Below are 18,734 nucleotides of genomic sequence, written 5' to 3'. Positions count from 1 at the left end.
AATTTGTATAGTAATGTATATGCATTATCTGTTCTTTTATTTTTTTTTATTGAATTTTATTCAAAGCATAATAGCAGTGTTCATGGAAATATAGACCATCACACTACTAGTTCACTTCATTCCTCAATCTAAACTTGGAATATATTTAATTATATTCCTGTGTCGTAATTCTTGTCGAAAACACTGGGCATAACATTAACTTTGTATTTTTTGTTTAAATTATACCTACAATCTTCCAAGACCTATATCTGTAATGTTTTTATTTTTTATTTATTTTTTATTTATTAACAATTTGAGCACACATACAGAGGTACAAAAAAATACAGATAAGAGCAGCATGCCAAAGCCACTTATACTATGCATAGCATTATGGGCTGGCTTAAAATTAACTTAAGATTAACTAAGCAATGATGAAATCAGTGATAAAACATTAATGTAAACAGATTACTATAAAGCACAAGTGAGTATTACAAAGACAGGTCATATGGTTGCATGCATTGTTGTACATTCAGTCATATGGAGTATTCTGTTAGGTAGTGTATTTAAAAAATAATAAAGTTAGATTGGGTTTTAGGTTTAACATTTATGTGATATAATTGTGAGAAACATTTAAGATATACAATTTATAAGGTTCAGTTATTCAGTATTTATTTGGTTTTGGGTGAGTAAGTGATCTTTGAGAAGAGACTTGAATTTATAAACAGGTAGTGTTTCTTTTATATTTACAGGTAATGAATTCCAGATTTTAGGGCCTTTTATGTGCATTGAGTTTTTGCATAGTGTGAGATGGACACGAGGAACATCAAAGAGTGATCTGTGCCTTGTGTTGTGGTCATGTGTTCTGTTGAGGTTGGCAAGGAGATGTTTGAGGGGAGGGTTAATATCAGAGTTAAGTGTTCTATGTATGTAATAGGTGCAGTAATAAGTATGGATGTTTTGTATGGTGAGTAGGTTTAGTGTATTGAATATTGGTGGAGTGTGCTGCCTGTAGTGAGAATTTGTTATCATTCTAACTGCAGCCTTTTGTTGGGTAATTAGTGGTCTGAGATGGTTAACTGTTGTTGAGCCCCATGCACAAATTCCGTAGGTGAGATAGGGGTAAATAAGAGAGTGATATAGGGCCAGGAGGGCTGACTGTGGAGCATAGTACCGTATCTTCGATAGTATGCCTACAGTCTTGGAAATTTTCTTAGAAATTTGTTGTATATGTGTATGAAATTTGAGTCTATTATCAAGGTGGATTCCTAAGAATTTTCCCTCTGTTAGCTTTGTGATAGGTGATCCATTTATCATTATGTTAAGTGGGACATCTGTAGCTCTGTTACCAAACTGAATGAAGTAGGTTTTGTCAATGTTTAGTGTAAGTTTGTTAGTCCTCATCCAGGTAGATATTTTCTGTAATTCGGTATTTACAGTATTGGCTAGCGTGACTGAATTTATAAATAAAAAAAAATCAATTGGCTCAAACTGTCAGTTAAAATTGGTTTGGTTGGAACTAATTATATTTTACATTGGTTTTAGAAACTCATTGAAAGTACAATAGTTATGTTATTTAACTATTTAGGTGTAAGAGTTGAGAGAAAAATGTCTTTAAGTGAGTGTGATAGATTACAGTACAATACAATTTTTATTTCTTTGCAAGTTTACATTGAGATTCTGTAGTTACAGTAGTGAGTTGCAATGCAAAGAAAGCCACTATCATGCCATGGCATTAAAGGCAGACTAAATTAATGCTTACAGACTACTTAATACTAGAGAAATTGATCATAGTTTGTTTAGGTTGTACATCTGTTTTTATTTAAAGCAGACAGTAAGTTAACTCAAGTTACAATCTGGGGATATTACATTAGGACAATTTGAAAGTATTTTGTAGGTTGTGTATATCAATAGTAAATCTTTCTTTCTTTCTTTCAACACACCGGCCGTATCCCACCGAGGCGGGGTGGCCCAAAAGGAAAAACGAAAGTTTCTCCTTTTACATTTAGTAATATATACAGGAGAAGAGGTTACTAGCCCCTTGCTCCCGGCATTTTAGTTGCCTGACTTAAGAAATCGTAATGACACGATTGCAAACAAACCATACCCCCGGCCGGGATTGAACCCGACGCGATGCGACGGGCTGGAGTTTTGAGACTCTATGACCGTGGGTTCAATCCCGGCCGGGGGTATGATTTTAGTTGCCTCTTATAACACACATGGCTTACGGAGGAAGAATTCTGTTCCACTTCCCCATGGAGATAAGAGGAAATAAACAAGAACAAGAACTAGAAAGAAAATAGAAGAAAACTCAGAGAGGTATGTATATGCTTGTACATGTATGTGTGGTGTGCCCTAAGTGTAAGTAGAAGTAGCAAGATGTACCTGAAATCTTGCATGTTCATGAGACAGAAAAAAAGACACCAGCAGTCCTGCCATCATGTAAAACAATTACAGGCTTCTGTTTTACACTCACTTGGCAGGACAGTAGTACCTCCCTGGGCGGTTGCTGTCTACCAACCTACTACCTAGATCAGTAGTAAATATTTAAGTTATATTATTGGAATATAATTATATGATTTGTTTTATAGTTACAAGAGCAGAGCTATGCTGGTGATGCTCCATCTTCAGTGTTCAATTTGTTGTATGTAAAACTTGTGGAAGTACATAGGCATGAATTTGGAGATAGGGGAACTCTCTATATAGCAGCAATCTTGCCCAGTTTGAAGCCTCTTCTAGGAAAATTCAAGTGCTTGAACTGACCCATTAAGCAGTTACAGTGGTCCCTCGCTTTTCGTAGTTCCCGGCAATCGTAAATTTCGCCAATCATAGGGGTATTTTCGTATAAACATTGACTCGCTTTTCATAAGTTGACTCGCGAGTCGTAATTCGTCCGGGACGCGTACCCATGGCGTGAGCCATGGCGGCAGCCAGTTTGGCATTGTTTACCAGTGAGCGAAGGTCCCCTCACGTGCTCCAGCAAAATATTTCATAATATTCCATTTATTTTAGTGCTTGCAAGTACTAAATAAGCTACCATGGCTCCAAAGAAAGCTGCTAGTGCCAAGCCTGTGGTAAAGAAGGTGAGAAATACGATTGAATTTAAGAAAACCATCATTGAACAATATGAAAGTGGTACAAGTGTGGCTGAACTGTCCAGGATGTATAAGAAACCCTATACAACCTTATGTTCCATAGTGGCCAAGAAGAAGGAAATCAAGGACACTGTTGTTGCAAAGGGAGTAACTATGCTGACAAAAATGAGATCACCAGTACTCGAAGAGGTTGAGAAGTTATTATTGGTGTGGATAAATGAGAAACAATTAGCAGGAGATACTCTTATGACTTCGATTATTTGTGAAAAGGCTAGGCAGTTGCATGAAGATTTGGTAAAGAAATTGCCTGCAAATAGTGGTGATGTGAGTGAATTTAAGGCCAGCAAAGGCTGGTTTGAGAGATTTAAGAACCGTACTGGCATACACAGTGTGGTAAGGCATGGTGAGGCTGCCAGTTTGGACCACAAGGTGGCTGAAAAATATGTGCATGAATTCCAGGAGTACATAGAGGCTGAAGGACTGAAACCTGAACAAGTGTTCAATTGTGACGAAACAGGCCTCTTTTGGAAGAAAATGCCAAAGAGGACCTTCATTACACAAGAGGAAAAGGCAATGCCAGGACACAAGCCTATGAAAAACAGGCTGACTCTAATGTTCTGTGCTAATGCTAGTGGGGATTTCAAAGTGAAGCCATTACTAGTGTACCATTCTGAAAATCCCAGAGTGTTCAGGAAAAACAATGTTATGAAGAGTAAATTGTGTGTGTTTTGGAAATCTAATAGTAAGGCATGGGTCACGAGGGAAATTTTCATTGAGTGGTTCAATGAAGTGTTTGGCCCTAGTGTGAAAGAGTATCTCCTGGAAAAGAAATTGGATCTCAAGTGCCTGCTAGTAATGGACAGTGCACCTGCTCATCCTCCAAACTTGGATGACCTAATTTTCGAGGAGTTTGGGTTCATCACAGTAAAGCTCTTGCCCCTGAATACCACTCCTCTCCTCCAGCCCATGGACCAGCAGGTCATTGCAAACTTTAAAAAACTCTACACAAAAGCAATGTTTCACAGGTGCTTGACTGTGACCACAGACACTCACTTGACCCTAAGGGAATTTTGGAGAGAACACTTCAGCATCCTCCATTGCATAACCCTTATAGGTATGGCTTGGGAGGGAGTGACTACCAGGACTTTGAACTCTGCCTGGAGAAAATTGTGGCCAGATTGTGTCGACAAGAGGGAGTTTGAAGGGTTTGGGACTGACCCTGATGAGCCTATGTCTGTTGTAAAATCAATTGTGGCACTGGGAAGTTCCATGGGGTTGGATGTGAGTTTGGAGGATGTGGAAGAATTGGTGGAAGACCACAACGAAGAGCTCACCACTGAGGAGCTGCAAGAGCTTCAGCAGGAAGAGCAACACATCGCAGCTCAGAATGTTGCTGCAGAGGAGGAGGAAGAGAGATGGAAGAAGGTGCCTTCTTCAGAAATTAGCGATTTTTACTATGTGGGGTAAGATGGAAAGCTTTATGGAGAAACATCACCCTAACAAGGTTGTTGCAAGCCATGTTGACAACATGTACAGTGACAAAGTCTTGGGTCATTTTAGGGAAGTGTTAAAGAGACGCCAGAAACAGAGCTCTCTCCACAGTTATTTTGCGAGACAGGACTCCAGTGACTCAAAATGGTCCTAGTGGCATTAAGAAACAGAGAAGACAAACAACCCCAGAAAAGCAATTGGAACCTGAGGTGATGCTGGAAGGGGTATCGTAAAGGGTTCTTTAATGGAGATTTCGTAGGTTGAAGGTAGACACACTTGTAGGATGGTAACTATATTGTCAGACTGAGATGAGGGATGGAGCCCAGCTGCCTTGCCTGTCCGCTGAATGGTCTGCCGCTGAGTGAGGCCGGGGCAGAGGTATGAGCCTACACCTCTGTATCCCGTGACGTCACACAAAGCCACAGGCCTACAAGGGATCTCGTATCTAAAGCACATGGATGATACTAATATGCTATGCTATATAATACAGGGAATACAGGGATCAGCAACTATGCTGACAGGGGATTCCCCTTCCAAACTATAAACAATCCACTCTCTCTCCTCCTCCAGTCTCCCATACACTAAGAAGAATCTCCAATAAAAGTAAGTGTTATGCTGTTAATGTTTCATTCATCATTTCCCATTATATTGTTTATGTACTACATGTATATTTCATGTAAAAAATTTTTTTGTTTTAATACTTCTGGGTGTCAGGAACGGATTAATTGTATTTACATTATTTCTTATGGGGAAAATTGATTCGCATATCGTAAATTTCGTTTATAGTAGGAGCTCCAGGAACGGATTAATTACGAAAAACGAGGGACCACTGTATTTTGCTAGTATACCTTCCGTACTTTTCATTGATTCATGAAGCTGCCCATTCAGCCATTAAAGCTACCCTGGATATCGATAATTTATCCAATTTTACACTATATTCAACAAATTACAATTTAACAACATACCAAAACATACACCTAAGGTTTTCCAGCCACCAAAGCACCCAACCCTCTGTTGATTAATTCTGCCGCCAGGCCTCTTCTGTATAACATTTGTCCTTCATTTTGGATCCATCATTGAATGCATTTTGAAATAATATCTAATTCTTTTGTAATTGACCCTTTGTCATTAGTTACTTTATTTATTGTACTTACGATTGTAGTTAACTGCATAGGAAGCCCTACTTAATAGTCTGTCTAATTCTTAAGTAACATTTAAGCCTTATGATTAGTTTGCCTGAAATGCATTGCATAATTAGTGGCTTTCTTTTGTGCCTAGCAATGTTTTATTATTTGTAAACTATGTACATTATTTGTACCACATAAAGAAGTAAAAATTGTATTATATTGTATGATCAGTAGCTTTGCCTGCTCATGTAGGATCTTCTAGCCACTTACACTGTTGTGTTCACCATTGCTCTGTTGTTAGTCTTTGTATTCCTGTCTAGGTTTCTTGATGTTTATTGGTGGGTTGTGCATAACAGCTATCACCACCCTGGGTCCCCAGTCTTGATGTGCATGATGTGTAGTTATTTGACTCCTCTTTGTGTATTCCTCTCATCTCAAAATTCCACTGGTTTCTGGTTAGCATGTAGACAGTAAGCCTACTGTCTAGTTCTCATAGTCCCTCTTTAGAGTGAGTTGTTGTGGGCCTAGTTCCCTGAGTGCCCATCAATGGGCAGGTCCTCAAGTTTGACATACTCGGCCATGCCTCTTTCTCACTCCTAGACCTGCAGGCTTCCTGTTAACAGCTTCCCTCCCGGACTGGCTTCGGCACACCTCTCACTGCCTGCTGTGAACCTCATTATTCCAATAAAGAAGTTAGTCAACTCTCTATTGGACTTTGCATGGTGTACCCCTAGAGGCTGAGTTTCCTCACATGTCATAGCATTCATGGTTTTGTCTTCCTGTCTTTTTTTTTTATTCACTCCCTCACCTGTTCCTTCTCTTTTTCTGTTCTCTCCCAGTCAGGATACACATGTTGATACACTTCTGTCAATCTTAACAGCGGTTTTCCTCTCCCAGTCTTGTCTTCTGCCATTTCTCTTGAAAGATTCACTTTAGCTGGAAATATTTTGTTCCTTGAGTACCTTCCTATTTTCTGAAAATTTGTCAACTGGTGCACTTTCACTTCTCCACCTGTCTTTTCAGTGACAGCTTCAGTCTCTTGTTCATCTACCACCATCACTTGTCCTTGCAGCAGTCTTCCAAAGACCATGGATAATCAGTATGCCCTCTCCCCCTCCTTTATTGACAAGCTAAGAGCTGTTAGCTACATCAGCTCATTCGAAAGCATTTTTATTGTTATGAAACATACAGGTAGGGAACAGGATGAAGTTGGAGCCATATATATATATTCTTCTTCTTTCAACGTACCAGCCATATCCCACCGAGGTGGGGTGGCCGAAAAGAAAAAACAAAAGTTTCTCCTTTTAACTTTAGTAATATATACAGGAGAAGAGGTTACTAGCCCCTTGCTCCCGGCATTTTAGTCGCCTCTTACAACACACATGGCTTACGGAGGAAGAATACTGTTCCACTTCCCCAGGGTGGTAAGAGGAAATAAACAAGAACAAGAACTAGAAAAAAAAAATAGAAGAAAACCCAGAGGGGTGTGTATATATATGCTTGTACATGTAAGATCAATGCAGTTGAACCATCAATAAAGTTTACACTTGAACTCGAAAACGATGGCAAACTTCCTTTCCTCGACGTTCTCTGTGCAGATCTCCCGACAGTGACAAACTTCTTTTCAAAGTGTATAGAAAACCTACCAACAAGGACGATCTTATACACTTTTATTCACACCAAGACACCTGCACTAAGAGAGGAGTCCTCATTGGCTTCTTCTTGAGAGCTGTTCGCATCTCCAGCCCTTGTTTACTAGAAGAAGAATGCACTTACATAACACAAGCCTTTACACGTCTTCAGTTCCCATCTTTCTTCATCCGAGATTGCAGACTCAAGGCACAAGCTATCCTCAACAAACCGCCCATGGAACAGCCCCCTAAGCAGTTCATAGTACTCCCATGTGGTGATGTTTCCACGAATACTCGCCGGGCACTTGCTATGAGTAACATCAACATTTCCACCATAAACACATCATCTATCAAAGACCTCACTACGAAACGCAGCCCCACACCTCTAACTTCTACAGCAGGCGTCTACACTATCCCCTGTGGGTTCTGTCCCAAGAAATATGTAGGCGAGACAGGCAGAGATCTTACAGTCCGCCTGAATGAGCATCGAAATGCCTCTAACAGAGACGATGTAAGGTACGCCTGTGTCCTCCACAGAGACTCCACGGGGCATTTGATGAACTGGAATGAGGCACAACTCGTTCTCACCGAACCAGACCTCAGACGCCGATGGTGCCTAGAGGCCTCACTAATCGCCATCACCGACACTATAGAACGCAACACTGGAAACTACAAAATTTCAAAAACATTGGCATACATGATACTTAAGCACCACCAACCCAACAAGACAGGAGTCACATGATTTCATCGTCTACCCGTCCTCATCACAACATGACATTCCTCAGGTCACGTGCGTCACTCACACCTCACTCTCCGGCTATATATATACAGGTCTCCCTCAACATTCACGTTTTCAGCTTTCGCGGGCTTCACACATTCGCGAATTCCCAACCGCCAAATTCCCAACCGCCAAATTCCCAGCCGCCAAATCATATTCAAGTTTCCCGCCACCTGCGAGTCCCTACTACCCTCCCTCCTACCCCCGCAACTGGCAGCCAGCCCTCCCACCACTCAGTGTGGTGAGTGTTTTGTTTGTTCATTATTTGCTATTAAACTGCAGTATAAATAGTGTAAACCCATTCATGACTGCATATTGGAATGGTTATTCGGACAGGTATTAGACGGTGACATGTGTTTACTCTTGAACACAGCAAAGAATCAAACATTTCTGCTACTGCTAATAATAACAATAGTAATAATAATAATAATAATAATAATAATAATAATAATAATAAATACGATATAATTGAAGAAGGAAGTTGTACAAAAATACGAGGGAGGGGTTGACACATCGTCAGTGTGGCTTTGTTTATGTTGGAGTGAACATTAGTCTCCCTGCTCTTCCAAACATTTCACAATAATTCATTGTGTTTGGTACTTGTAGATTGAGTGCGACTGGAGTGGTAGAGGCAGTGGTTGAGGCAGCTGTTGAGGCAGCTGTTGAGGCAGCGATTGAGGCAGCTGTTGAGGCAGCGATTGTGGCAGTGATAAGATAAGATAAGATAAGATTTCGTTCGGATTTTTAACCCCGGAGGGTTAGCCACCCAGGATAACCCAAGAAAGTCAGTGCGTCATCGAGGACTGTCTAACTTATTTCCATTGGGGTCCTTAATCTTGTCCCCCAGGATGCGACCCACACCAGTCGACTAACACCCAGGTACCTATTTGCTGCTAGGTGAACAGGACAATAGGTGTAAGGAAACGTGTCGAAATGTTTCCACCCGCCGGGAATCGAACCCGGGCCCTCCGTGTGTGAAGCGGGAGCTTTAGCCACCAGGCCACCGGGCCAGTGGGTGAGGCAGCGATTGAGGCAGCTGTTGAGGCAGCTGTTGAGGCAGCGATTGAGGCAGCTGTTGAGGCAGCGATTGAGGCAGCTGTTGAGGCAGCTGTTGAGGCAGCTGTTGAGGCAGCGTTTGAGGCAACTGTTGAAGCAGCGACTGAGGCAGTGGGTGAGGCAGCTGGTGAGGAAGCGATTGAGGCAGTGGTATTTAATAACATACATGTTATTAATAATAATAATACATGTTATTAATATGTACTATTATTATTTATAACATATATGTTATTAAATACCACTGCCTCAACCACTGAATTATTGTGAAATGTTTGGAAGAGCAGGGAGACTAATGTTCACTCCAGCATAAACAAAGCCACACTGACGATGTGTCAACCACTCCCTCGTATTTTTGTACAATTTCCTTCTTCAATTATATCGTATTATTATTATTATTATTATTATTATTATTATTATTATTATTATTATTATTATTATTATTATTATTATTATTATTATTATTACTATTGTTATTATTAGCAGTAGCAGAAATGTTTGATTCTTTGCTGTGTTCAAGACTAAACACATGATGTCACCATCCAATACCTGTCTGAATAGCCATTCCAATATGCAGTCATGAATGGGTTTACACTATTTATACTGCAGTTTAATAGCAAATAATGAACAAACAAAACACTCACCACACTGAGTGGTGGGAGGGCTGGCTGCCAGTTGCAGGGGTCGGAGGGAGGGTAGTAGGGACTCGCAGTGGTTGGGGGAGTGGTGGAGGCATTGGTGGAGTCTGTGGTATTTAATAACATACATGTTATTAAAGCATAACATGTATATATTTAGTACAATTTACGACGTTTTCATATATTTTATGATTGTTCATGGTTCAACAAGTTAAGGAAGCAGTATTGTATTATATTTCCCTACAATATATTGGGGCACCAAACATTCACGGTTTTTCAACATTCGCGAGGCTCTTGATCCCCTAACCCTCGCAAAGGTTGAGGGAGACCTGTAATGTCTTTCTACCTCTGTATGTTAGAAGTGATCAAGGTCCCAGGACCGAAACGTTTTCTAATAAATATGTCATAGTGTTTGCTTACGTGTCTTTCTAAACCAACTTGTCGGTATTTATTACCAAGGTTTATACCATTTCAAATCCTACCTTACTACCTTACTCAGTATGTCACCGTTAAAGACACAGCATCATCAGCACGGCCACTTGATACTGGAGTTCCTCAGGGAAGTGTCCTCGGACCCCTGCTCTTCCTCATTTACATGAATGATCTTCCAAACGTATCCCAACACCTGAAACCCAATATCTTTGCTGACAACACGACTTATGTCATCTCTTACCCTAATCTTGCCACCCTCAACACCATTGTTAATGAGGAGCTGCTCAAAATATCAACCTGGATGACAGCCAATAAACTTACACTTAACACTGACAAAACCTACTATATATTATGTTTGGTAGCAGAGCAGGTGCTGCACAACTTAACATTAAGATCGACAGCACTCTAATTGCCAGACATAATGAGGGCAAATTTCTTGGCCTATACCTCGACAACAACCTGAATTTCAGCACCCATATCCAACACATATCAAAAAAAGTATCCAAAACAGTTGGGATCCTCTCCAAGATACGATACTATGTTTTGCAGAATGCCCTTCTCACACTATACCATTCACTCATTTATCCATACCTCACCTATGCTATTTGTGCTTGGGGATCAACTGCAGCAATACACCTAAAGCCAATAATTACTCAACAAAAAGCTGCAATAAGAATAATCACTAATTCCCATCCCTGGCAACCCCCCCCCCCACTCTTCATAGATCTAAACTTACTCCCTGTTCAGAACATCCACACTTACTACTGTGCAATCTACATATACAGGACCTTAAATTCCAGTATTAACCTTGACCTAAAATGCTTTCTTGATGGTTGTGACAGAACCCACAGGCATAACACCAGACACAAACATCTCTACGACATTCCCCGTGTCTGACTAAACCTTTACAAAAACTCAATGTATGTCAAAGGCCCTAAAATCTGGAACACTCTACCTGAAAACTCTAGAACAGCAGACACATTCATCACCTTCAAAACTACTGTTAGAAAACATCTTATCTCCCTGATACACCCCATCAACTAACTACATAAAAACCACTTGGTGGTCCACATTTACACACACTCACCCATTTGACTATAAGCACAGAAATACATATCCTAATCTTAAAATAATGATTCCAAACTAGTCATAAGTTTGCCTGTGATGCTTCAGTATAGAAACTATGTATTGTGCCAAAACAAAAGCATTCACATTGCTAACTCACAAACTAGTATTTGTCACTTAGTATTTAGTCAACTTACTCCACAATTTGTTATAATTTAGGGTTAAGAATTAATCTAAGTTTGCCCGAAATGCCTAGCCATGCTAGGTGTTCTAGTGACCCCCTCTGTAATTATTATTTTACTACATGTAAACCACACAATAACCAAAATCTGTAAACCCTGCATTGCAATCCTTATAGAGAATAAACTTTGATTTGATTTGATTCATGTTTGTGCAGATGTACCTGCACAAGCCCCCATATATATGTGTGTGGGTGGGTGCGTGGGGTGTGGGGGGAGTGCTGCCTGCACACATGAAGAGGATAATGTAGTTACAGTATCCATTAGTTTTGGTGTGCATTTTGACCTATGATTGTTTTGTCTGGTGGCAAAAACCCTCGCTTCACACGGTGAGGGTTCAGGTTCAATTCCTGGTGAAGGGGTGGAAACATTGGATGTGTTTCCTTACACCGGTTGTCTATGTTCACCCATCAGTAAAATGGGTACCTGGGTGTTAGTTGACTGGTGTGGAGTTTACCTGGAGAGAGTTCCGGGGTTCAACGCCCCCGCGGCCCGGTCTGTGACCAGGCCTCCTGGTGGATCAGAGCCTGATCAACCAGGCTGTTGCTGCTGGCTGCACGCAAACCAACGTATGAGCCACAGCCCGGCTGGTCAGGAACCAACTTTAGGTGCTTGTCCAGTGCCAGCTTGAAGACTGCCAGGGGTCTGTTGGTAATCCCCCTTATGTATGCTGGGAGGCAGTTGAACAGTCTCGGGCCCCTGACACTTATTGTATGGTCTCTTAACGTGCTAGTGACACCCCTGCTTTTCATTGGAGGGATGTTGCATCGTCTGCCAAGTCTTTTGCTTTCGTAGTGAGTGATTTTCGTGTGCAAGTTCGGTACTAGTCCCTCTAGGATTTTCCAGGTGGATATAATCATGTATCTCTCCCGCCTGCATTCCAGGGAATAAAGTTTTAGGAACCTCAAGCGCTCCCAGTAATTGAGGTGTTTTATCTCCGTTATGCGCGCCGTGAAGGTTCTCTGTACATTTTCTAGGTCAGCAATTTCACCTGCCTTGAAAGGTGTTGTTAGTGTGCAGCAATATTCCAGCCTAGATAGAACAAGTGACATGAAGAGAGTCATCATGGGCTTGGCCTCCCTAGTTTTGAAGGTTCTCATTATCCATCCTGTCATTTTTCTAGCAGATGCGATTGATACAATGTTATGGTCCTTGAAGGTGAGATCCTCGGACATGATCACTCCCAGGTCTTTGATGTTGGTGTTTCGCTCTATTTTGTGGCCAGAATTTGTTTTGTACTCTGATGAAGATTTAATTTCCTCGTGTTTACCATATTTGAGTACAGTGGACCCTTAACCAGCGATGGCATCGATTAACGATAAATCTGACTAGCGATACATTTAAATGCAAAAATTTTGCCTCAACTAGCGCTTAAAAACGCGACCAGCGCTATTCGTTCCGTACCATACGCGTCCACTTTGGCCTGAGCGTGCCTCACTTGTCCCTTGGGTGTCAGTGTTTACAAGCCAGCCAGCCACCGCGGTCGCTTCCAAACATACAACAACTGGAACATTTCATATTATCACAGCCTTTGTAGTGATTGCACCTGCAAAATAAGTCACCATGGGCCCCAAGAAAGCTTCTAGTGCCAACCCTACAGCAAAAAGGGTGAGAATTACTATGGAGATGAAGAAAGATATCATTGCTAAGTATGAAAGTGGAGTGCGTGTCTCTGAGCTGGTCAGGTTGTATAATAAACCCCAATCAACCATCGCTACTATTGTGGGTAAGAAATCGGCAATCAAGGAAGCTGTTCTTGCCAAAGGTGCAGCTGCTGCTGCACCACAGTCAGCTGTTGTTGTTGCTGCACCACAATCAGCTGTATTACTCGAAGATGTGGAGAGAGTGTTGGTGTGGCTTAACGTGAAACAATTACCGAGAAACGATTAACCCCGGAGGGTTAGCCACCCAGGATAACCCAAGAAAGTCAGTGCATCATCGAGGACTGTCTAACTTATTTCCATTGGGGGTCATTAATCTTGTCCCCCAGGATGCGACCCACAACAGTTGACTAACACCCAGGCGAATAGGAAAAAATGCCTGGAACTAGTGCTCATATTGGTGAGGTTAGTGGGGATGATGTGGAAGAGTTGGTGGAGGAGGACAATGAAGAACTAACCACTGATGAGCTGCTAGATCATCTTCAACAGTAAAAGGCCACACCTGAGGAAACTGCTTCGGAGGAGGGGAGAGAGAAATTGAAGAAGTTGCCTACTTCAAAGATTAAGGAAATGTGTGCAATGTGGCTTAAAGTGCAAACCTTTTTTGATGAAAATCACCCTCACACAGCTATTGCAAGCCATGCTGGTGACTATTACACTGGCAATGTTGTGAAACACTTTAGGATAAAGGAACGAGAGGTACAGGCCTCTATGGACAGATATGTTGTGCGACAGAAGTCCAGTGACTCTGAAGCTGGTCCTAGTGGCATTAAAAGAACAAGGGAAGTAGCCCCAGAAAAAGACTTGCTGCCTCAAGTGCTAATGGAAGGGGATTCCCCTTCTAAACACTAACAAGATCAACGGTCTCCCCTCCTCCCATCCCATCAATCATCACCAGATCTTCAATAAAGGTAAGTGTCGTGTAACTGTGCATGTCTTCTTCAGTTTGTGTGTATTAAAATTAATATTTCATGTGGTAAAATTTTTTTTTTTTTTTTCAATACTTTGGGGTGTCTTGCATGGATTAATTTGATCTCCATTATTTCTTATGGGGAAAATTAACTTGACTAACGATTATTTTGATTAACGATGAGCTCTCAGGAACGGATTAATATCACTGGTTGAGGGTCCACTGTAATTGAAATTTCTCATCGTTGAACTTCATATTGTTTTCTGCAGCCCACTGAAAGATTCGGTTGATGTCTGCCTGGAGCCTTGCAGTGTCTGCAATGGAAGACACTGTCATGCAGATTCGGGTGTCATCTGCAAAGGAAGACAGGTGCTGTGGCTGACATCCTTGTCTATGTCGGATATGAGGATGAGGAACAAGATGGGAGCGAGTACTGTGCCTTGTGGAACAGAGCTTTTCACCGTAGCTGCCTCGGACTTTACTCTGTTGACGACTACTCTCTGTGTTCTGTTAGTGAGGAAATTATAGATCCATCGACCGACTTTTCCTGTTATTCCTTTAGCACGCATTTTGTGCGCTATTATGCCATGGTCACACTTGTCGAAGGCTTTTATAAAGTCTGTATATATTACATCTGCATTCTTTTTATCTTCTAGTGCATTTAGGACCTTGTCGTAGTGATCCAATAGTTGAGACAGACAGGAGCGACCTGTTCTAAACCCATGTTGCCCTGGGTTGTGTAACTGATGGGTTTCTAGATGGGTGGTGATCTTGCTTCTTAGGACTCTTTCAAAGATTTTTATGATATGGGATGTTAGTGCTATCGGTCTGTAGTTCTTTGCTGTTGCTTTACTGCCCCCTTTGTGGAGTGGGGCTATGTCTGTTGCTTTTAGTAACTGTGGGACGACCCCCGTGTCCATGCTCCCTCTCCATAGGATGGAAAAGGCTCGTGATAGGGGCTTCTTGCAGTTCTTGATGAACACGGAGTTCCATGAGTCTGGCCCTGGGGCAGAGTGCATGGGCATGTCATTTATCGCCTGTTCGAAGTCATTTGGCGTCAGGATAACATCAGATAGGCTTGTGTTAACCAAATTTTGTGGCTCTCTCATAAAAAATTAATTTTGATCTTCGACTCTGTCTGGTTAGCGGCTTGCTAACTTGAGTAGCTCACTCATTTCCTTGCTGTCATCTGTGTAGGACCCATCTTGTTTAAATAGGGGCCCAATACTGGACATAGTTCTCGACTTTGATTTGGCATAGGAGAAGAAATACTTTGGGTTTCTTTCGATTTCATTTATGGCTTTTAGTTCTTCCCGCGATTCCTGACTCCTATAAGATTCCTTTAGCTTAAGTTCGATGCTTGCTATTTCTCTGACCAGTGTCTCCCTACGCATTTCAGATATATTGACCTCTTTTAGCCGCAATGTTATTCTTTAACGTCGCCTGTAAAGGGAGCGCCTGTCTCTTTCTATTTTACATCTACTCCTCGTTTTTCTTAGAGGAATAAGCCTTGTGCATACATCGAGTGCCACCAAGTTAATCTGTTCTAGGCATAAGTTGGGGTCTGTGTTGCTTAGTATATCTTCCCAGCTTATATCGGTTAGGACTTGGTTTACTTGGTCACACTTTATGTTTTTGTTATTGAAGTTGAATTTGGTGAATGCTCCCTCGTGACTAGTCTCATTATGTCAGTCTGGGGCTCCACGCATATATGTCTGAACCTCAATTATGTTGTGATCTGAGTATATTGTTTTTGATATGGTGACATTTCTTATCAGATCATCATTGTTAGTGAAGATGAGGTCTAGTGTATTCTCCGGTCTAGTAGGCTCTATTATTTGCTGGTTTAAATTGAATTTTGTGCAGAGATTTAAAAGCTCGTGTGAGTGTGAGTTTTCATCAGAGCTGCCTCCTGGTGTTATTACTGCAACAATATTATTTGCTATATTCCTCCATTTTAGGTGCCTTAAGTTGAAATCCCCCAGGAGCAAGATGTTGGGTGCAGGAGCTGGAAGATTTTCCAGACAGTGGTCAATTTTTAGCAGCTGTTCCTGGAATTGCTGGGATGTTGCATCCGGAGGCTTGTAGACTACCACAATGACTAGGTTTTGGTTCTCGACCTTTACTGCTAAAACTTCCACTACATCATTTGAGGCATTTAGCAGTTCTGTACAAACAAGTGACTCTGCAATGTACAGGCCAACCCCCCCCTTTTGCCCGTTCACTCTGTCACATCTGTATAGGTTGTAACCTGGGATCCATATTTCGTTGTCCAAGTGATCCTTTATGTGGGTCTCAGTGAAAGCCGTGAACATTGCCTTTGCCTCTGCAGGCAGTCCACGGATGAAAGGTATTTTGTTGTCTGTTGCTGGCTTTAGACTGTATATTTGCAAAGAAGAATGTCATCGGACTGGTGGTATTGTTGGTACTGGGAGGTCGCATCCTGGGACAAAACTGACTTAATTTGCCCGAAATGCTCTGCATAACAAGGGGCTTTCTATATAGTAGTTTGTCATTGATGTCAGCTAGTCCTGTTTACCTTGTACATGTACTTGTAATAAAGATATTATTATTATCATTATTATTATTTTTCAGATGGAGACTTTCATTGCCTGTGGTCGTTTGAAATCAGCCTACCTGGTGGCAGTTCATCGTGGCCATCATGAAGACATTGAGAGAGTCCAAGAGGTGGCCCAGCTGGGTGGCCAAATGCACATTGTGGCCATGTGTAACAAGTGGCTTGCTAATTCCTGCCAATCTGTATCCTTGTCTTAATAATATTTGGGAGTCATTGGTGAACTGTTACTGAAGGGACTGCAAGTAATTTACAAACATAAGAATGAGTCACCCTGAGGTGTGTACATGTTGATAATAAAGCTTTTGTGCTGCTTACTTTAAGAGTACAGATATTGACACTTCTGTTCACCATTAGGTGTGTACCTGGTGCTGCACATGATATGCCATAAAAGTCTAAAAGTGCTACAGGAAAAAATTATTACAAGGTGTATTATACATTATTACAAGGTGTATTATACATTATTACAAGGTGTATTATACATTATGCATTATGCATTTCTCATTTGAGCACTCATAATATCAGTATTTATTTATATGAATTTATTGAGTAAATTTTCTTACTTGCCTTTTGGTATTACTGTACAAACAATTTGTCTTCCATACATATCCCTAAGAGTATTTTTCACTTTATTATTACTGTTGCTAAGGTTTTTTCATTCTCTACTCACCAAGTGGAAAGTTTTAATAATTGATGTTTTTATAATTTACACATATTTGCTATTCATTTTCTTAGGGAATATTCTAACTGTAATTGAAGATTTTTACATAATTGTAATAAAGGCAGAAGTTAAGATGTATAATCTAAGAGAAATATTATTTATACATTTCAGTAAAAACAGACATTTTAATGTAGGTAGCTGCAGGTATTTTCACTTTGTAGTTTCTATTTTAATGCCTTTGTATACAGTAAAATGTACAAAATCTCTAGCTTTCTATTTTTTATTTTCTCAGATATATGTATATAAGGAAAAAAGGCACAGACATGTAGTAAGACAAATCATTATTAGCATTTTGCTCAAATGTGAACTTTATTCATTGCTTTGGTAGAACACAACAGATTCAAGTGTGAGCTATATCAGGTCCACCTTTATAGAAAATATTGTCCAATAATGGGTGAACTTGCTACATGTCTGTTTTACTGCATTCATTGGTAGCTTGGATCTTATTCCATTTAATAAACCTACTTTATTGTAACAAAGTAGCATTGATAAGATAAACTGCTATCAGCCAAGGTTACAAGTTGAAAATGTAAAATACTAAAGTTATCACTGAAAATAATGGTCAGATGGTGTACACCAGTTAAACCCAATGTAATCATTCAGCACAAGTAGTGGAGGCTCAATCCTCTGTCTGCTAATGGTGGTCCAGGATCATGTTGATGGTGATCCTTGCATCATCTGTAAACCTGCTAAGTTAATAAATACTCCTATTAGGAATAAGGTTTCTTTATTAATGGATATCTTTTGCCCAAACTTATGAAATACGTAAATGTGTTAGTACTTAAAGCATACTAGCTATAATTTTAAAAGCAGCAACAAGGTCAGTGGAAGACAGTATTACCTAGCCTTATTTTGCTTTTTTAACACACTGGCCATCTCCCACTGAAGCTGGGTGACCCAGTAAAGAAGAAACAAAAGTTATTCTTCTTTTTACATTTAGTAATTTACACAGGAGAAGGGGTGACTAGCCCCTTGCTCCCAGCATTTTAGTTGCTTCTTATGACATCCATGGCTTGTGAGGGAAGGATTTTTCTCCAATTTACCATGCATCTAGCCTCTTTTTGTTTTGTTTTTTCAACACCTGCCATATCCCACTTAGGCAGGGTGACCTAAAAAGAAGAAGGAAAGTTTTTCTTTTTCAGTTTAGTAATTTATACAGGAGAAGAAGTTACTGGCCCCTTGCTCCCAGTATTTTAGTCGCCTCTCATGACACGTGGGTTACAGAGAAAGAATTCTTCTCCACTAAGCCATGCAGCTAGTCTCATTTAATTATTGTTAATTTACAGCTTCAGAAATGTTACCAGTTTTTTATAGACAAATATGCTACCTGAAATGTTCTCAA

The 18,734-nt window shown here is 40.7% G+C and overlaps 1 protein-coding gene across 1 annotated transcript in view; it reads left to right on the top strand.

Annotated features, from left to right (window-relative positions):
* The window catches only part of Sptz (zinc finger FYVE-type containing 26 spastizin), a 48,723-nt gene extending 30,601 nt beyond the window's left edge, over window positions 1-18,122 (top strand). The window contains exon 7 of the mRNA XM_070101848.1: window positions 16,692-18,122. Coding sequence (XP_069957949.1) covers window positions 16,692-16,871 — 180 coding nt within the window. The 3' untranslated portion in view covers window positions 16,872-18,122. The remainder of the gene's footprint in view (window positions 1-16,691) is intronic.
* The last annotated feature ends 612 nt before the right edge of the window (window positions 18,123-18,734 follow it).

This window comes from Cherax quadricarinatus, chromosome 79, assembly GCF_038502225.1.
Source record: "Cherax quadricarinatus isolate ZL_2023a chromosome 79, ASM3850222v1, whole genome shotgun sequence".
Taxonomy (NCBI): domain Eukaryota; kingdom Metazoa; phylum Arthropoda; class Malacostraca; order Decapoda; family Parastacidae; genus Cherax; species Cherax quadricarinatus.
This window is presented reverse-complemented; position numbering and strand designations above follow the sequence as displayed.